Raw genomic sequence first — 15179 nt, forward strand, 5'->3', positions numbered from 1 at the left:
GTTGTAAAATCTGCATACATTTCCCATAATCGCTCCGTGTGATCACAAACAGTATGAACACATATTGCCAAATAAATCTGAAAATGCATTGAACGTGAACGTGAATGAAAATGTTCCAAAATCACAAGTCCTCTATGTGAAACACATGTTTCAAATGTAAAAAGACACACGTTCCACATAATTCACATGTGATTTGATGGTTTTTAAAAAAAAGTGATGTATTTTTTTTTTTTTTATAAGGAATATGAGAAATACTTCTGAAATAACAGCTGTGGACGAGGACACGTCAGCTGAGCAGTTACAAAACCTTGAAATTCTGTTGCTTTTTGTTGCCTTTCTTTTTTTGGGGGGGGGGAGGGTAAGGTACACTTTAAGAGAAGGCAGCAACAGGACAATATTGTCTACAGGGCAACAAAGTATGTAATATACTATTCTTACAAACCGTGGCTCGAGGCAGGACATTGCTTTTGCAACTGATGTGTGTGCAGCCAAGGCCTGGGGTTTATGTTTTGGAAAGATAAAGTATCCCTGACCCTGTGCTTCCAGGTAGGCACCAGCTGGCTGCAGAGAGAGTATATAAGAACCACAGCTCCCTCCGTCACCCTCAGTGCAAGTCCTACCCTTACACACACACATGCACACACACACACACACACACACACACACGCACGCACGCACATTTCTTCTCTTTCATCGTAATAGTGGCCGAGCACCTAAATCACAGAAATGGCAGCACATCAGGGGAATCATTTGAGACTGAATAGCCGTAGAAACATGGCGCTGTCACCTGAAAGACCTCCACAAAACAGGCCAGCTCTCCCTCTCTCACACACACACCTTACTCCTCTCCATGCCCTTTAATACCTCTTTGCCCTTCAGTAGCAATCTGCATAGAAATGTGTGCATTCTATCATTCAGTGACTAGACATTACACCCCGGCTAATATGAGAGGTCCTAGAACGACTGGAAATGAACCCTCGAAAAAACACCAGACGTTTGCATTATGCCTCCGCGATTGCATCTCTTACAGGGGAAGACTTGATTATGTCATTTGCCATGTCCACGTCATGCTGGTTTTTATATCTCTGCCAGGAAATCTACCTCTGACAGGTCATTAGTCATCCCCCCCTCTCCCCTGCACGCACATAAAAACATCAATTCCACTCAATATCCCCGCAAACCCCAGCGCTTCTCCACAAAAAAAAAACCCGCCAGAACAAAGAAGACGCTACGTAAACCACCGCCGTGCTCTGATTAGCTCTCATTCCAGAACACTGCAGAAATAAGGCACTCATTCCCCCACCCTGTTTGAGATAACTGCCCCCTTTTCAGCAGCCACATCATCCCTCCATACACGCACATGCTTTCGGAACATGAGTGCATCTGTTTAGCTATTCTCATCAGCTACTTATGTGGTGACATTAAGGAAGCGTATTGCTTACAGAACCAATAATCTATATCGCCTCAGGCCCCTTTATATCCACTACTTCAGCAGCAGGAGTGCAGCCACTTTTGTTAAAGGAGGAAAAAAAAAAACAGCCCTCCACAGAGCTATAGTGGCTTTCTTGACTGACCCGGGTGGTTGGCTACATCATCTTGACATGTAATTATCTAAAGCCCTTTAATCACTTCCATAAAGATTAATTGCAGGAGACAACAGCGGAGGTCGTGTCTTCAAATCAAAAGCCTCCTTGGCAGATTGACACAGCGGTGTAACAGAGTTCAGACTTAGGTGTTTTATAAGGGTCATCTACTGGAACTGAGGCAGCTTTAAATGCTGTAATTGCAAGTTCAGCAAAGTGGGTTTTATAGCATAAAGCTGCAAAGAATTCTATTTAGTTTTTTAGCTTTTGGAGGATTTTAGACATTTGCTTTGTGCTAATCCTGAGCTGGGTTGATGTGGTCCTTTTTTTTTTTCTCTCCTTAAGACAGAGAAACTCTCTTACCTTCATCTCTTTTCCTCTTTTCTCCATTCGATCGAGGAATTCCCAGAATCCCATTGATGGAGTAGGATCCTGCAGGGTCGTTGGAGGCGCTGGTTACAGGCGGAGAGGCTGTGCTTGGTACTGGGAAAAAGACGGAAAAGAATTTGGCCAATACCCTTTATGTCCAATGAAACTAGCGATGCAATTCACAATTTTAATCACAATATGGCATTATCAATTATTTGGGCAACAACACTGTATTTGTTGTAACCATAAAGTCTACGATAATGCGACTGATTCGATGACGACACTTCGGATCGATATGAGACAATATCATCAGCCCATTTATTACCATCAGTTAAACACAAATCACTGCACAAAAATCAGCTGAAATATGATTTGATATTTGATCTTTACTGAAATCTTACCGACATAAAGGAAAGATTATCTTTATAATATAGTAAAAGTGCTTCAATAAAAGTTGATTAATATATCAGTTGGCTGATATTTCGCCTTAGAGCTATGATTGTTAAGTTCTATATGTTGATAAAATAAGATATTGGTTGACAGGAGATATCAGTCGGTGTATCCATGTTTGTATCAATGACAATAAATCATTGATCATTGAATTGATAAATATTTTTACACACAGTAAGTACATGCATGTGCAGCCTGTGCCGGTGTTTCCATGAAGTTGTAAGCTGCTGTGTTACCTATAGTATGGCCAGGCGTCGACAGGGACGACCCATCAGGCGATGGATGGAAAGGCTGCTGGACCTTTGTTCGGATGATCCTGAGGAACAAAAGAAAAAGACACACATCAGTGCGGCTTCTCTCTTCCTTGATCCCCAAACTTCCTCTAACACCAGCTTATAGTTCCCTACAACTACGGAGATATTGTGCGATTAAGAAATCAAACCGCAGCTCATGCACGAGTAGGGTTCTTGGTTATGCCTTAAAGGTGAGGTGTGGAGAAAAGTCTTCATTGCACTTTTGGTCTGAGTGATCTTGCAAACAAAGCATGAAATCACATCAATTCACCTCAATGATCAGCTTCACTGACTCTACCTGGCCCACACTAATCAGCTCTCCCTCTCTTTCCCTCTCCCTCACAGTGGAGGGGGGGGGTTTCACTGGGAGCAGCCCTATAGTAGCCCTTTGCTTCCCAGATCAAACATCTCTGTAGGAACCGAGCGGCCCCCTGCATGTGCCAATGCGGATGAGGTTGTATTGATCGGGGCTTGGGGAGAAAAAGTTGGGGATTAGTCACACGGGCAAACAGATGCAAATAGAAAGCTATAAATTATATGTGACAGGAAAGCAATAGTTCCTTATTGCCTTGCACAAGCTTACGCCAGCATTAGATTCCTTTAATCTGAATGGCACTTGGGGAGAAAGGGAGCTGTCACAATAATTTGTAAACTTTAAAACTATTCATCATGTGTGCCATGAGAGCCGTTTATAAAGAGGTCAGGTGGGGTCTTTCAAAGCCTTTAGCATTGATTTCATTGCAATATCCCTATATTTTTGTGCACGTTTATTTCTAAGGATTAAGAAAATATACCTGACGAGAAAGATACAGAACAAAATCTTATTTGTTTTCTATATTGTGCATCAATCCATGCTTTATTTCTTTATGTTGCGTGTTTAATTTCTCTAGATTTAAAAAAATGTACCTGCTTGTAAAAATTCAGCACTGATTTGTAACCGCGCATTGTTTTATTATTATTATTATTTTATTTTTTTACATACTTAGATCCTCATTGTATCCTTTAAAAATTAGCATTACTATTATTATTAGAATTACTTCTGTAGATAAAAAGGTCCACAATCAGATCAAATTGCACATTTACCGAACAAAATGTCTCTTTTCCCCCCCATATGATGCAGAGATTCATCAGATGATGTTGATATCGATGTTGCTGTTGGTTGCCAGAAGGTTTCAGAGGAGTAAATCCAACACTGTCACAAATAAAGAAAAACTCCCCTTGGAGGCATGGCCACCTAACAACAAAGCTCTCCACAGAGTGCATATTGATGTTTTAATTTTTTTTCACTTCGCCTCATAACAGTTATTCGACCCCTTGACTTGAGCGTGCTACATAAATTCAAAGACTTTATTTGGTATCCATGTTCTTGATATTGAATAAGCAATTTGTGAGAATGAATTAATGACCTGGCTGTTGCTGAAAATCCCCCTGAAGAAATATTAAAATTGCTTTCCTTCTGAATCAATAATATCCAGCTCCATTGAGGAGCTTTTTCTTTTTTGTTTGGTTTATGTCTCCCAGCAGGGTAGCGTTACTTGTTGGTTGTGGTGGCCCTGGCTCGTAGTACAACACTATCTCTGTAGCGTTTAATAATGCATGCAGGGGGAAAGGTGTTTAAATGGAGCGTCCTCTTTTGTCAACAGTCCTGAGGTCAGACTGTCTGCCACAGAAACCCACCACTGGCCCCAGTCAGGATCACCCAACTGGAAAAGACTGGCTCCACTGTTCTGCCTTTTTTTCTGAATTGTCTTCACTGGGAAAGCCACGTTTGTTGAGTGAAAACTTTTCTTATCTAAGAATCTTTCAAGGATTTTTTTTTTTTACGCTTTCTTGAAGTAGCAAAGTCTGCAATTTGACTGAAGTCTAACAATATTTATATAGTTCTTTTTTTTTTTTCCACGCTGCTCCTTTAGAAATTGAAGCTTGTATTGAAATATTAAACCCCGGCTAAATCTAAACAAAGTTGTCTCATTTGTGCGTGTGCTCCATTGTATGCATGCAGCACAGAGCCACACATTCACGCTTCTTCTGCTTTAAAAAAAAAGGGAGAGAAAAAAATCAGCATTGAGCCTTAATAGAAACTCTAAGTAGCTCTTATACTGTATTTGACTGATAGAATTACACTTCTTTGTATTCACAATTTAATTTCGCACATAAACAAAGACACATAGGGTGCCCTCCCCCCCCCACTTCAAATCAAAAGCTTTAATTGGAATTGAAAAAAATAACTTTATAGGGCTCTTTTAATGATATTAATGTACGTTTTGAATTTATCACATACATGTGTCTGAGCCTCCTTAAATGGGGCTTTTTAAGCAGCCACGAAGCATGAAATGAATTTTCTTCAGCCCTTTTTTTTTTTTCCTCTATTTAAAAGATGTCTTGTGTGGAGCTGTCCGTGCTCTCCCATCAGCTCATTAAAATGTAATGCTGATGCTGGCTCTATGGAACAGTGCCTCTTAACCAAAGTTCATCACCAGGGATCTCTGCTGTGTGTGTGTGTGTGTGTGTGTGTGGGGGGGGTGGGGGGGTGGGGTGAGGGGGTTTAGGAGGGGTGGGGTGGTGGTGCCCTGGGTCCTCCTGTAGCTGTCTGTCTATAACTGTAGTGATTTTCTCCATGACTGTCTTTAAGAAAGCTGCTGATTTGGAGCATGGAAAGTTGTAATCACCTCGATAGATGTGGATATTTTACATGATCGTTGTCATGAAGCGCTTTTCTTTTAGACAACTCAAGATTTGCAGCAGACATTGATGTGCTAAACTTGTTCGATATGGATGTTTTCATGGGAATTTTCCATTTATTTGTTTTCTTTGTAGAAAACTAGCCGATTTAAAGCATTAAAGCTGATGCTTGGCTTGATGAATATGGAATTTTAATGTCGTAAAACATTCGCTTTAAGACAAACTGAGGATTCAAAGTAGGAATCGTGATAAAAGTGAAATTTAAATACATATAAGCTGACATATAATCCTTTTATTTAAGAAAACCGCAGATTACAGTTTTATTTGATGACTGACTTGTTAAATGTTTTTATAAATGTTTGCTATGCAAGTGCTTTATTTAAGAGTTTTTATGCCACAGTTAAGGTGACACTGAAAGTGCACTTTCATGCATCACCATGATATTATTGACAGATAGATATGTCCTCCAATTGAATGCAAGAATAAATGGGAAGTGCTCATTTATTTGCATCTGTTGCTATTATATTTGTGAAGCAATATTTTTGAAATTAAAGTCAATCTGCGTCCCCTTTATCTAAAAAAAAAACCTTAAAATAAAGTCCTGCAGAAAGCTAGTGTCTCCCTCTCTCTCTCTCTCCCTCTCTCTCTCTCTCTCTCTCTCTCTCTGTCTCTCTCTCTCTCTCTCTCTGTCTCTGTGCAGCAGCAGATCCAGCAGCACATTAGATGTGCTAAAGAAAATTGGCCTGCTTTATAGCGCCACGGGATCTGGTCACCGAATATTGATCGGTTTTCATCTCGACAGATTCACTCAGTCCTGGATGTACTGCTGATTGTTGAGGGAGTTTGGTCTGAAAGATTGAATTGCACCTCTGAGACCGCGCGTGCAGGCTGGAAGGCACCGCGCGCGGGGCAGCAGGAAGTTGGTCAAACGATATTCAGCACATTGCACAGACGCACTGTGATACACGATGGTTAATTTGCTCTTCCTACACTCTGCGTTAAATTGGTAACATCCTACATTGTGTTGTTTTTCCCCTAACTTAATTTCAAAATAAGAAAAAAAAAGACATTCACATTTTTCGAGATGATATTGAGACGTTGGGGTTCCTACCTGTTAATAGATGAGACACTGGGCACTGTGTCGTTGTCGCAGATGCCCTCTGCTAGCAGTCTGTCCCTGATCTCCCACGCAAACATGGTGGGGTTTTGTCTCTTGTAGTCTGCGATTTTGTCCACCACCTTTGGCGTGGCCACTTTAGGTTTAGACCCACCGATCACACCTGGTTTGATGCTGCCAGTCTCGTAGTATCTGCAAAAAAAAGATCTAATGAGACGATTATAGTTTGAAATATTAACGACCTAATTCAGCCGTCAGACATCCTCCTGATGTCTGGCGGTTCATCTGATTTCAGCGCAGCGACACTTCCATGCGTCACATTCAATGGAGTGAGCTTTATCTGGGAACTACTTTTCTACAAGAAAGTGTGCAGAAGTCAAACTTTCCAACAGAAAACATCAAAACTTTTTTTTTTTTTTTTTGTGTGTAACAAGCATCTTCAAACATTCATGGTGTCTAAAAACAAACATGACGTTCCTTTAGAAACTAAAAGTGCTGGAAAACGCATCAGATCATGCATAAATGAGTAGACGGCAAAACAAAAATGTCTAAATGTCAGAGAATATTTTCAATAAACACAATATCCTCCTCCACACTTTGACTCAACTTATCTTAACGTAAAACTGACATTCATGAGAACTGATATAATGTTAAGAGATTCAGCTCTGTCCACCAACTCCACCCTACATTTCTGCCTCCCCCTCGCACCCAGCAGAGCCTACCTGGCCTCAGCTGCAGGGCTTGGCCGCAGATCTTTCACCCACCTGCCCAGGATCTTGCTGACGCAGCCGTGGCTCACGCGCAGCTGTCTGGAGATGTCGCAGGGCCGGACGCCCTGGTGGGCCAGCTCCACGATCCGCTGCCTGACCACGTCCGGGAGGGGTCTGCCGTTCACAAACACCCCGCCGAGCTGGTTCACACCTCCGTGCCCTACGTGGGATACAACAGCAGCACACACACAACCGTAACATTACATAAAGTCGTTGACGGTGAGAGCAAGGCGCAGGTGCCTTTTTTTTCCCCCTTTTTTTTTTTTGCATTAAAGTAGAGAGAGTAATGATGGAAAATAAAATGTCATATGATATCACTGAGGATTCTTACTCATTTCTATGGAGCAGGTTGCTTTAGGCTACATTATTTATTTGAAGAGGCGTGCAATGCTGCGTAGCTCATAAATTAGACCTGTTTCGTGCGAGTTAATAAGTAAAATATCTCACTTATATTATCAGCGAGGCGCTTTAATTCCCTGTGTTAAACATGCCATATATACAACACACTGACCAAATGATAGTGTGATTATATTTCTAGTAATAAATGGAGTAAAAATTATTTGGAAATTTAACCAAAAAAAAAAAAAAAATCTCTCACCAAGATTTAAAAAAAAAAAATGAAAGCTTGTTATTAACGTTTTAATTTTGTTTGATTAAAAGTACAGACATTTAGCTAAAAATATGCCTTCCCCTTACATTTAATTCTGCATGCTTGTTGGTAGGTTTTTCCTTATATTTGTATTTAAAAAAGGGCCACATTACTTTTTAAATATGAATTATTAGAATCATGCTTTGAATTAAAATAAATTACAAGTCTACGTAGGGAACTATAATGCAATATGTAAATATATTTGTAATACTGTTTATCTGTAACTGATACATAAATCCACTCCTCATTGACCCACCATGGCCTGCGTCAGAAAGAATAGTAGTAGAAATAATTTCTTAGAAGAATTTATTTGACTCTCCAGCACTAAAAAGTTTCTCACAGTGACACCACAGACCTCATATTTTCTCTTAGCAAATCCACGGCTCGTGTTGAGTATTAAGTTTCCTAATTTACCCTGCACGGTGTGGTTTAATAATTGAACATGCTTTGATCACTCATATTACTTATTATTTAGTAAATGAAGAGCTCATCAATTATTACAACACATTACAAGAAACCCACACTGGATGTGGACTTAAAGTGGACTAAGAGACATTGCTGTTATTTGAATAATTTGAATAATACATGTGTTACTAATGTCCTGTCTTATTAGGCCTAAACACACACACACACACACACACACACACACACACAGAGACTGCGCGGGAAATAGGAGCCTGATACAAGTGTAAATTAGAGAGCACCTGCACGCGCATGTTCTTTGTTTACTACAAGTTTTAATTTGTGCTTCACTGCTCTGTTTACAGTAGCATTGCTGCTCTGTATAATATATATTTTTAAATAGTTTTATTTAGAATTCAGACATATAAGCAGACCTCAGAAGGAGTGGGTAATATAATATTTTATATCACATTCAGTCTTGTGTTTTGTCCATGTTTACCTCCATGTAGGCTAAGTGTAAGTCTATTTTTATGCACCAAGACGCAGAAACATGGCCAATGTCTCCGCTTCAGGCCTTTTTTTAAATGTAGCCTACATCACAATATGTAATTCTACATTATTTTCCTCCGCATACATTCACAGGGCTGCAGTAGCAGAGGGACTCGCGTTGTGCTACTTACGGTGCATCGCTGTGAAGGGGTCTGCTTTGCAGTGAATATCCATTGGATAGCAAAGGAAAGACAGATAATCAACTGAAGTCGCCGTTTCGCCTTCCGAACAAGGATGAAAATGTGAAGAAAAAAAAGGTGATTCTACTCGATGGAGGGACTTGTGGTCTGCCCCCTCCAACCCCCGCTTCAACGGCAACTTCTTCCCCAAAAGTTGCCCTTTCTCTTGTTTTCTTTTCTTTAACAGTCCGGTCCGCGCGAGGAGGTCTGGCAGGTGCGCAGCATGACCGAAGGATTGTTTCAGAAAAGGCGACTCGGGTTGAGTTTATCGGTGTTTTGTCAAAGCCAGGAGTGTGAGCAGAGGTAAAATCTCACAGCATCTCGTGTCTGTATTTAAAGAAGCGATGTCCAATGCGCAGGGCCCGATATCTCCTCAGTCCTGATGGCCTGGATTCTCAGAAAAACCTGCACACACACACACACACACGCGCGCATACGTCGGGTTTCTCTCTCGCGCTGGATGCGTCAGGCTGGATCTTTGGGGCTGGGAATGAAGCCTCTCTCAGTGTCGGTGGTTCTAAAAGCTGCAACCCTCCCTTCACTTCCCCTCCACTCCTCCCCCCCCCCCTGCCTCCCCCTGCCTCCCCCCCTCTCCTCCCCTCTGCAGACCCCCCTTTTGCTTATATGGATGACTTGTCAGACAAAGGCAATAGATGCCAACACTTTGTGATTCGCCAACGCAAAACAGAAAAAAAAAAACCTGGGGTCCAAATGAGGAGGTCTGTGGCTCTGACACCGCGACAGGAAGGGGAGGGAGATAAATAAGGAATGGATTCGGACTTTATTAGACATTATAACAGCTGTGAATTATTCGTTCGCTTACTGGAAGTTTTGAATCAATGAAATAGAGATATTTTGTATTTTATATGTGTCCATTTATGATCTTTTTCCCTTTATCACTCGGATTAACAGCCTTTTACAGGATTTGTGTAAACAGGTCACCTCACAGATTATTCTATGCATCCTTTTTTTTAAAATTTAATTTATTATTTTTATTTTATTCTCATCTATCTTTAGGTCTGCCCTGGAACTCAACTATAGGCCTCGAATACAGTTATCAAAATATGTTTTTTTCCTACCCAGATTACATATAAAAGGAAGTCTGAACCTATAGTCTATGTAAATTCTGACTGTTCTGACCTCTTTCCATTACACTGATGGTGTGATGATTGCACCCGTCCAAACTGGGGGCAGTGGTGCTAAAGGAAGGTTGGAGGTGAAGCTGGTCTTCACGCAGCAGTGCCGCTGAACTTCTGTAGATGGCGCTGTATAGTTTCACAAATGTGAGGGTGCTGAAGAAGTGAAGTCCAAAAAAGTCAAAGTTGGGGTGCACTTGTACATGTGTGATAAAACTGTAAAAAAATAAAATAAAAATGACACAACATAGCGTATGCGCTTAGATACATCTTTCTAACGTCTTGCATTAAAAACTAATAATAAAGATAAGTGTTGTCGTACACCTGCACTAAGTGTCATTAGGACGGACAACTTCACTGCATGCAGGAGTCGCATGAAAGTCAAGGTGCATCGTTATGGTTCACATTAATATATATATTTTTAAAAACCTCCAAAGAGTCCATTGACATTTCTAATATTTTAGATATCTAAAAAAAAAAAAATGCTTTAGATCAGACGTTGAGTGGTATTTTTAAAATAAAGTTTTATGATGACCTTAAAAAAACAACCATTAAAAAGCACAAAAACACACATTATGTAATAAATACCTTCAAAAAACAAATAAATAATATACAAAAATTAAATTAATCACATTTCAATCAGATTTATACAATAATAGTAATAAATCTAATTATAATAATTAAAATAATAGTTTTAACATAAATACCGATATTCTTGTTACTTCCTTATTTCCCTGTTTTTTATGCCAGGATCTCGCTCATTTGGCAGTATTTTTTCAGGTATTGAGCTAGGGGGGTGGTATTTTGGGTTTTGGGGGGGAGGGGGAGCATCTCTTAGGGGCAGACGGCCTCCTCTCGTGCTCTGCCTCCTGGTCAGGTTAGGGGATGATTTCTCTTTTTGTTACTGTTTTTGGAGTGAGCTTCTGGTACAATATGTAGCACTATAGGCTGTAATTTCACAGCCGGCTGCACATTTCCCTTAAAGCTACATTCTTTTCCCCCCCCCCTCCTCGCTCTCTCTCTCCCCCTTATAAGACCCCCACCATCATCATCATCACCTCCTCCCTCGATTTTTCCTCTCTCCCTCTCTCTCGTGCCCTCCTGCTCCCTCTATTTTGACACACACCCCTCTGTAAAATGGAGGGGGGGGGGGGGGGGGGTTAAAATGCTGATGTTGTTTTGAACATAACGAATATGCCGTTCGCACATGTTTACTTTGGTGTGTTTGAGAAGCACGTGCGGTCAGATGGGGCTGTGTATAACCTATAACCTCTCTCTTTTTTTTTTTTGCAAGGGGGCTGTTCCATTCAGCTGCTACAACCTGGGGGTCAAAGTGCCCCAAAAAAAAGCCTTTTAAAAAGGACAAAGACTGAATCAATTATCGCCTCTTTTTCTACAAGTTTACCTCTATAATAATTAAATCTTAAACCTACAACTGGGCAAATAACACCAGAAAGAGCCACAATTCTGAAAAGAAATAGAAATCAAGACATTCTGAACCAATGTCTGCCTCATTCCCAGTCTGACACACACCTGCAGTATTTAAGACCACGTCACTCCATGTCAAGAGTTTGCAAAAATGTTTTTGGAGCCCGCGTGCACCCATTAGGAGAAGGTGTAATTTATTGACAGAGAGCCATTTATCTTTTGCCCCGCTTCCTAATGGCCTGTGCACGCAGGGGGAGAGAGGAGAGGTGGCATGGAGAAGGAGGAGGAGGAGGAGGAGGAGGAAGCAGCACTACCGAGGGTCCAGCAGCTCCTCCCGCCAAACACCACTGTCCGGGCAGGATGATGGAAGCGGTGGTGGTGGTTGTGGTGGTGGTGGAGAACTTTGATTTGAGGTGCGAGAGGTGTCTTTGTGTTTTTTTTTTTTTTTGTTCTCCTCTCGTGACGCTGCTGGTTGTCTCGCGGTATTCCGACGTCACCAATCGATCAGAGTTTCCTTGCAGAGGGGAGCTGACAGCACTGGTTGTAAGTTAAACATTAATCCTTTAGGATTTAAGGCAGGGATGTGTCAGGAGATTTGGATCAATTTGTGAACAATTCAAGGCAGATTTTAAATATTTACTATAACTATAAATACTTTTTTTGCACATTTGTTAAATCTGATAATAATGTCAAAATGATCAACATTGTGCATGCTCAATTAAATTAATTTTATTTGCCTCTCCCATACAGATATATTTAAAAAAAATATAAAAACATAGGCCTATGTAATTTGTATAATATTGAAAGGACACAAGAGGATATGTTCACCAGCTTGTCCAGGTACAGATGAAGCATCACTCTAATTCCGTCCTCCACATCGTGAAGGATTGATTTTGCACTTGCTTTTAATTTTGCCCATAATTAATTGGATCATTACAACTGTTTTCCATTGATCCCCTCCTCGTTAAATGTAAAACCAGAATGTGATCCATGTGTTTTTTTTATCGTTGTAGTTTTTTTTTATTTTTATTATCAGCCTATCAGTCGTAACTTCAGCGTCTGTTTCCTCCTCTATGCATAATCTGTATTTCAATGTCACACAGTTATAAAATCATTATGACGTCAGAATGTGGCCTATCGATTTAACCCCATTCTCACACACATGCACGCGCACACACACTGGTTAACGAAAACTCTCTTCAGTATTCTTGTATATTTCCGTTTATTTTCAAGTATTTTCATCTATTTATTTCTGTTTAATAATATCAATTACCGGTAGTTTATGTTTTAAATGGTCAGTGGTACATGTCGAGTAATTCTGATTAAATTAAGAATAGGAGCGAAGACACTTTTATTTACCATTTAAGTTGTTTTATGCACCTAATCAACATAAGAAAAGAAACTTTAAACCCACCTTTATATTAACTATAAATAAAAAAAATAATAAAACACCGTAAAAATGTCTTCTTTTGTCCATAACTATAAGTATAAATTCTGCACATGCGCTCTGAAACGTTGAATGGTTGGTGTGACAGGCAGAACCTCACGTGAAAAAAAATGTTTCCCTTGAAAAAATAGAAGTAATGGTTAAAAATGTAAACTTTATAAAATGGTAAAGCACTTCAAAATCAAAGAGTCGTAATTTGTTTAGCTTGTATTCGTGGTTTGATTCGATGACGCTTCAATTTCGACGTGAACTTACATGAACTCCTCGTATACGTCAGTTTAATGCCGTCATATTAACCGTTTACTGTCTTCGATGGGAGAGCATTAAAAATTAGAAATAGACGTAAAAGTCAATGCTGAAGGATCGTATTTCAGATGATAAAACACACACAAGAAGCACCATGAGTTGGCGCCACGCTTTTTACTGTACAAAAGAAATTAACTTTAAACTGATGTAATCTGCGTTTGGTTTGGTTTTGACTCTTTCTATGTCTCTGTTCCAGGTTGGCTGTTCAGCTGATGATCTGTCCCGTCATTAGCCCTCTACACACGCGCACACACAGACGCACACGCGCACACACTCACACACACAAAGTCAGTGGTTCCAGTGATTTTGTATTGTATTAAAGATCCAAATGCAAGTGAAATCAGGTTACATTACTTTGATTGGAAAACACTTTGTTAAATTACTTTTCATACCCTGAGCACAGGAGCAGTCAGACAGTTGAGTTTCTGAGCTTTTCCATGCCTCAGGTACAGCAAATCATTAAGAAAAATTAACATCTCATTTGCATTTAAACCTGGAAGAAGCCCCAAATTACAAAAAATAACTACAATTATGATTATTTTAATATTTATGATCGCAAACATTTGAAACGACTGCATCAAAGACACAAGAAGTTTCAGCATCCAATTTCATTTTTTCCACCCACACAAATATAATATTAATATTCTGAATATTGCAGACACGTTTTTACCACCTCCCATGCATTAACACACCAAGTTAGAGAAGAAAGACTTCAAAAAATACACTCTGGCTCCTCATTCATTATGCAGATTTGCGAGTAATTGTTTAATATGCCCTGCAGTGCTGCTGGATTAAAAATAGCTCAGTATCATGTCATTTAAAAAAAAAAAAAAAAAAAAAGTATTCTCTCTCTGTTGCATTTATTGTACTGGGAACTCAGGCTAAATCCCTTCTCCTCCCCATCAAACTTTCCACTTGGATAGTTAAATGTGTGCCCCTCTGGTTGGAGGCTTTACAGTAAGAATGTTAAGGGCATTGGAAACTGAAGAGGAGAATATTAATTGTTCAAGAGCAGCTCCTTTGTTTTACAAAGTGAAGCAGTCAACTTCACACTAATTTATCTTTTATTAATTTTCTTTTAATCTATTTATTAACTAATATAGCGGCAAATCACAATAAAAGTCATCTAGGGACACTTTACATATAGCAGGTCTAGACTGTACTCTTTGTTAGAGACCAAATATGAATCCACCAATGAGCAAGACTCTGAAACTGTGGCAAGAAAATACGTCCATTAATCAGGCAGAAACCCTGAGCAGAACCAGACTCAGTGGTGGACAGCCGTCTTTCACGACTGAATGGGCCGATAAAGGGAAAAACATAGAGAGGGATGGATAAAATCAAACAACTTGCCAAAGCACTTGGACACAGTTGAAGGCAGAAACCTTCTTTTAACAGGCAGAAACCTCGAGCAGAACCAGATTTATCGTTGTAATGCCATCTGCCTCCTGGACTGGTCAAGAGAGTTGGAGGGAGAGCGACAGACAGAGGAGAGAAATAAACAGAGACACACAGACACGGAGATTCAGCAACATTTTTCTTTTTTTCATACAAAACTTGAAATATTAGCCCAAAAACACACACAGCAACCACCAGAGAAGCCTCCCATAAGGCACTGGTTTCAACACAGTAGGAGACGCTGATCCCACATCTCTATCCTTCTCATTCTGTGTGTGTGTGTGTGTGAGTGTGTGTGTGTGTGTGTGTGTGCAGCAGTGATCACCCCGAGGCGGCTCTTAGGTGTCCCGCCAGCTGCCTGTGTCCCAACCAGACAGCCAACAGCTTCAAATCACATGTCAGCAATGTGGGAAGCAGAGCT

General features: G+C 40.2%; 1 protein-coding gene across 4 annotated transcripts in view; it reads right to left on the minus strand.

Annotated features, from left to right (window-relative positions):
* pax2b (paired box 2b) overlaps positions 1-9558 on the minus strand; it is a 32289-nt gene extending 22731 nt beyond the window's left edge. For 2 of the 4 annotated variants that reach the window (XM_029279694.2, XM_020645793.3), the window contains exons 1-5: positions 8996-9557; positions 7259-7424; positions 6489-6686; positions 2639-2718; positions 1947-2066 (exon numbers count right to left, since the gene is read on the minus strand). In XM_029279694.2, coding sequence (XP_029135527.1) covers positions 1947-2066; positions 2639-2718; positions 6489-6686; positions 7259-7424; positions 8996-9038 — 607 coding nt within the window. In that variant the 5' untranslated portion in view covers positions 9039-9557. Of the gene's footprint in view, positions 1-1946; positions 2067-2638; positions 2719-6488; positions 6687-7216; positions 7437-8995 lie in introns of all 4 variants that reach the window. The other 2 variants (XM_020645791.3, XM_029279692.2) reach the window with 2 other exon arrangements.
* Between the last annotated feature and the right edge of the window lie 5621 nt (positions 9559-15179).

Source organism: Labrus bergylta, chromosome 21, assembly GCF_963930695.1.
Source record: "Labrus bergylta chromosome 21, fLabBer1.1, whole genome shotgun sequence".
In the NCBI taxonomy this organism is placed as follows: domain Eukaryota; kingdom Metazoa; phylum Chordata; class Actinopteri; order Labriformes; family Labridae; genus Labrus; species Labrus bergylta.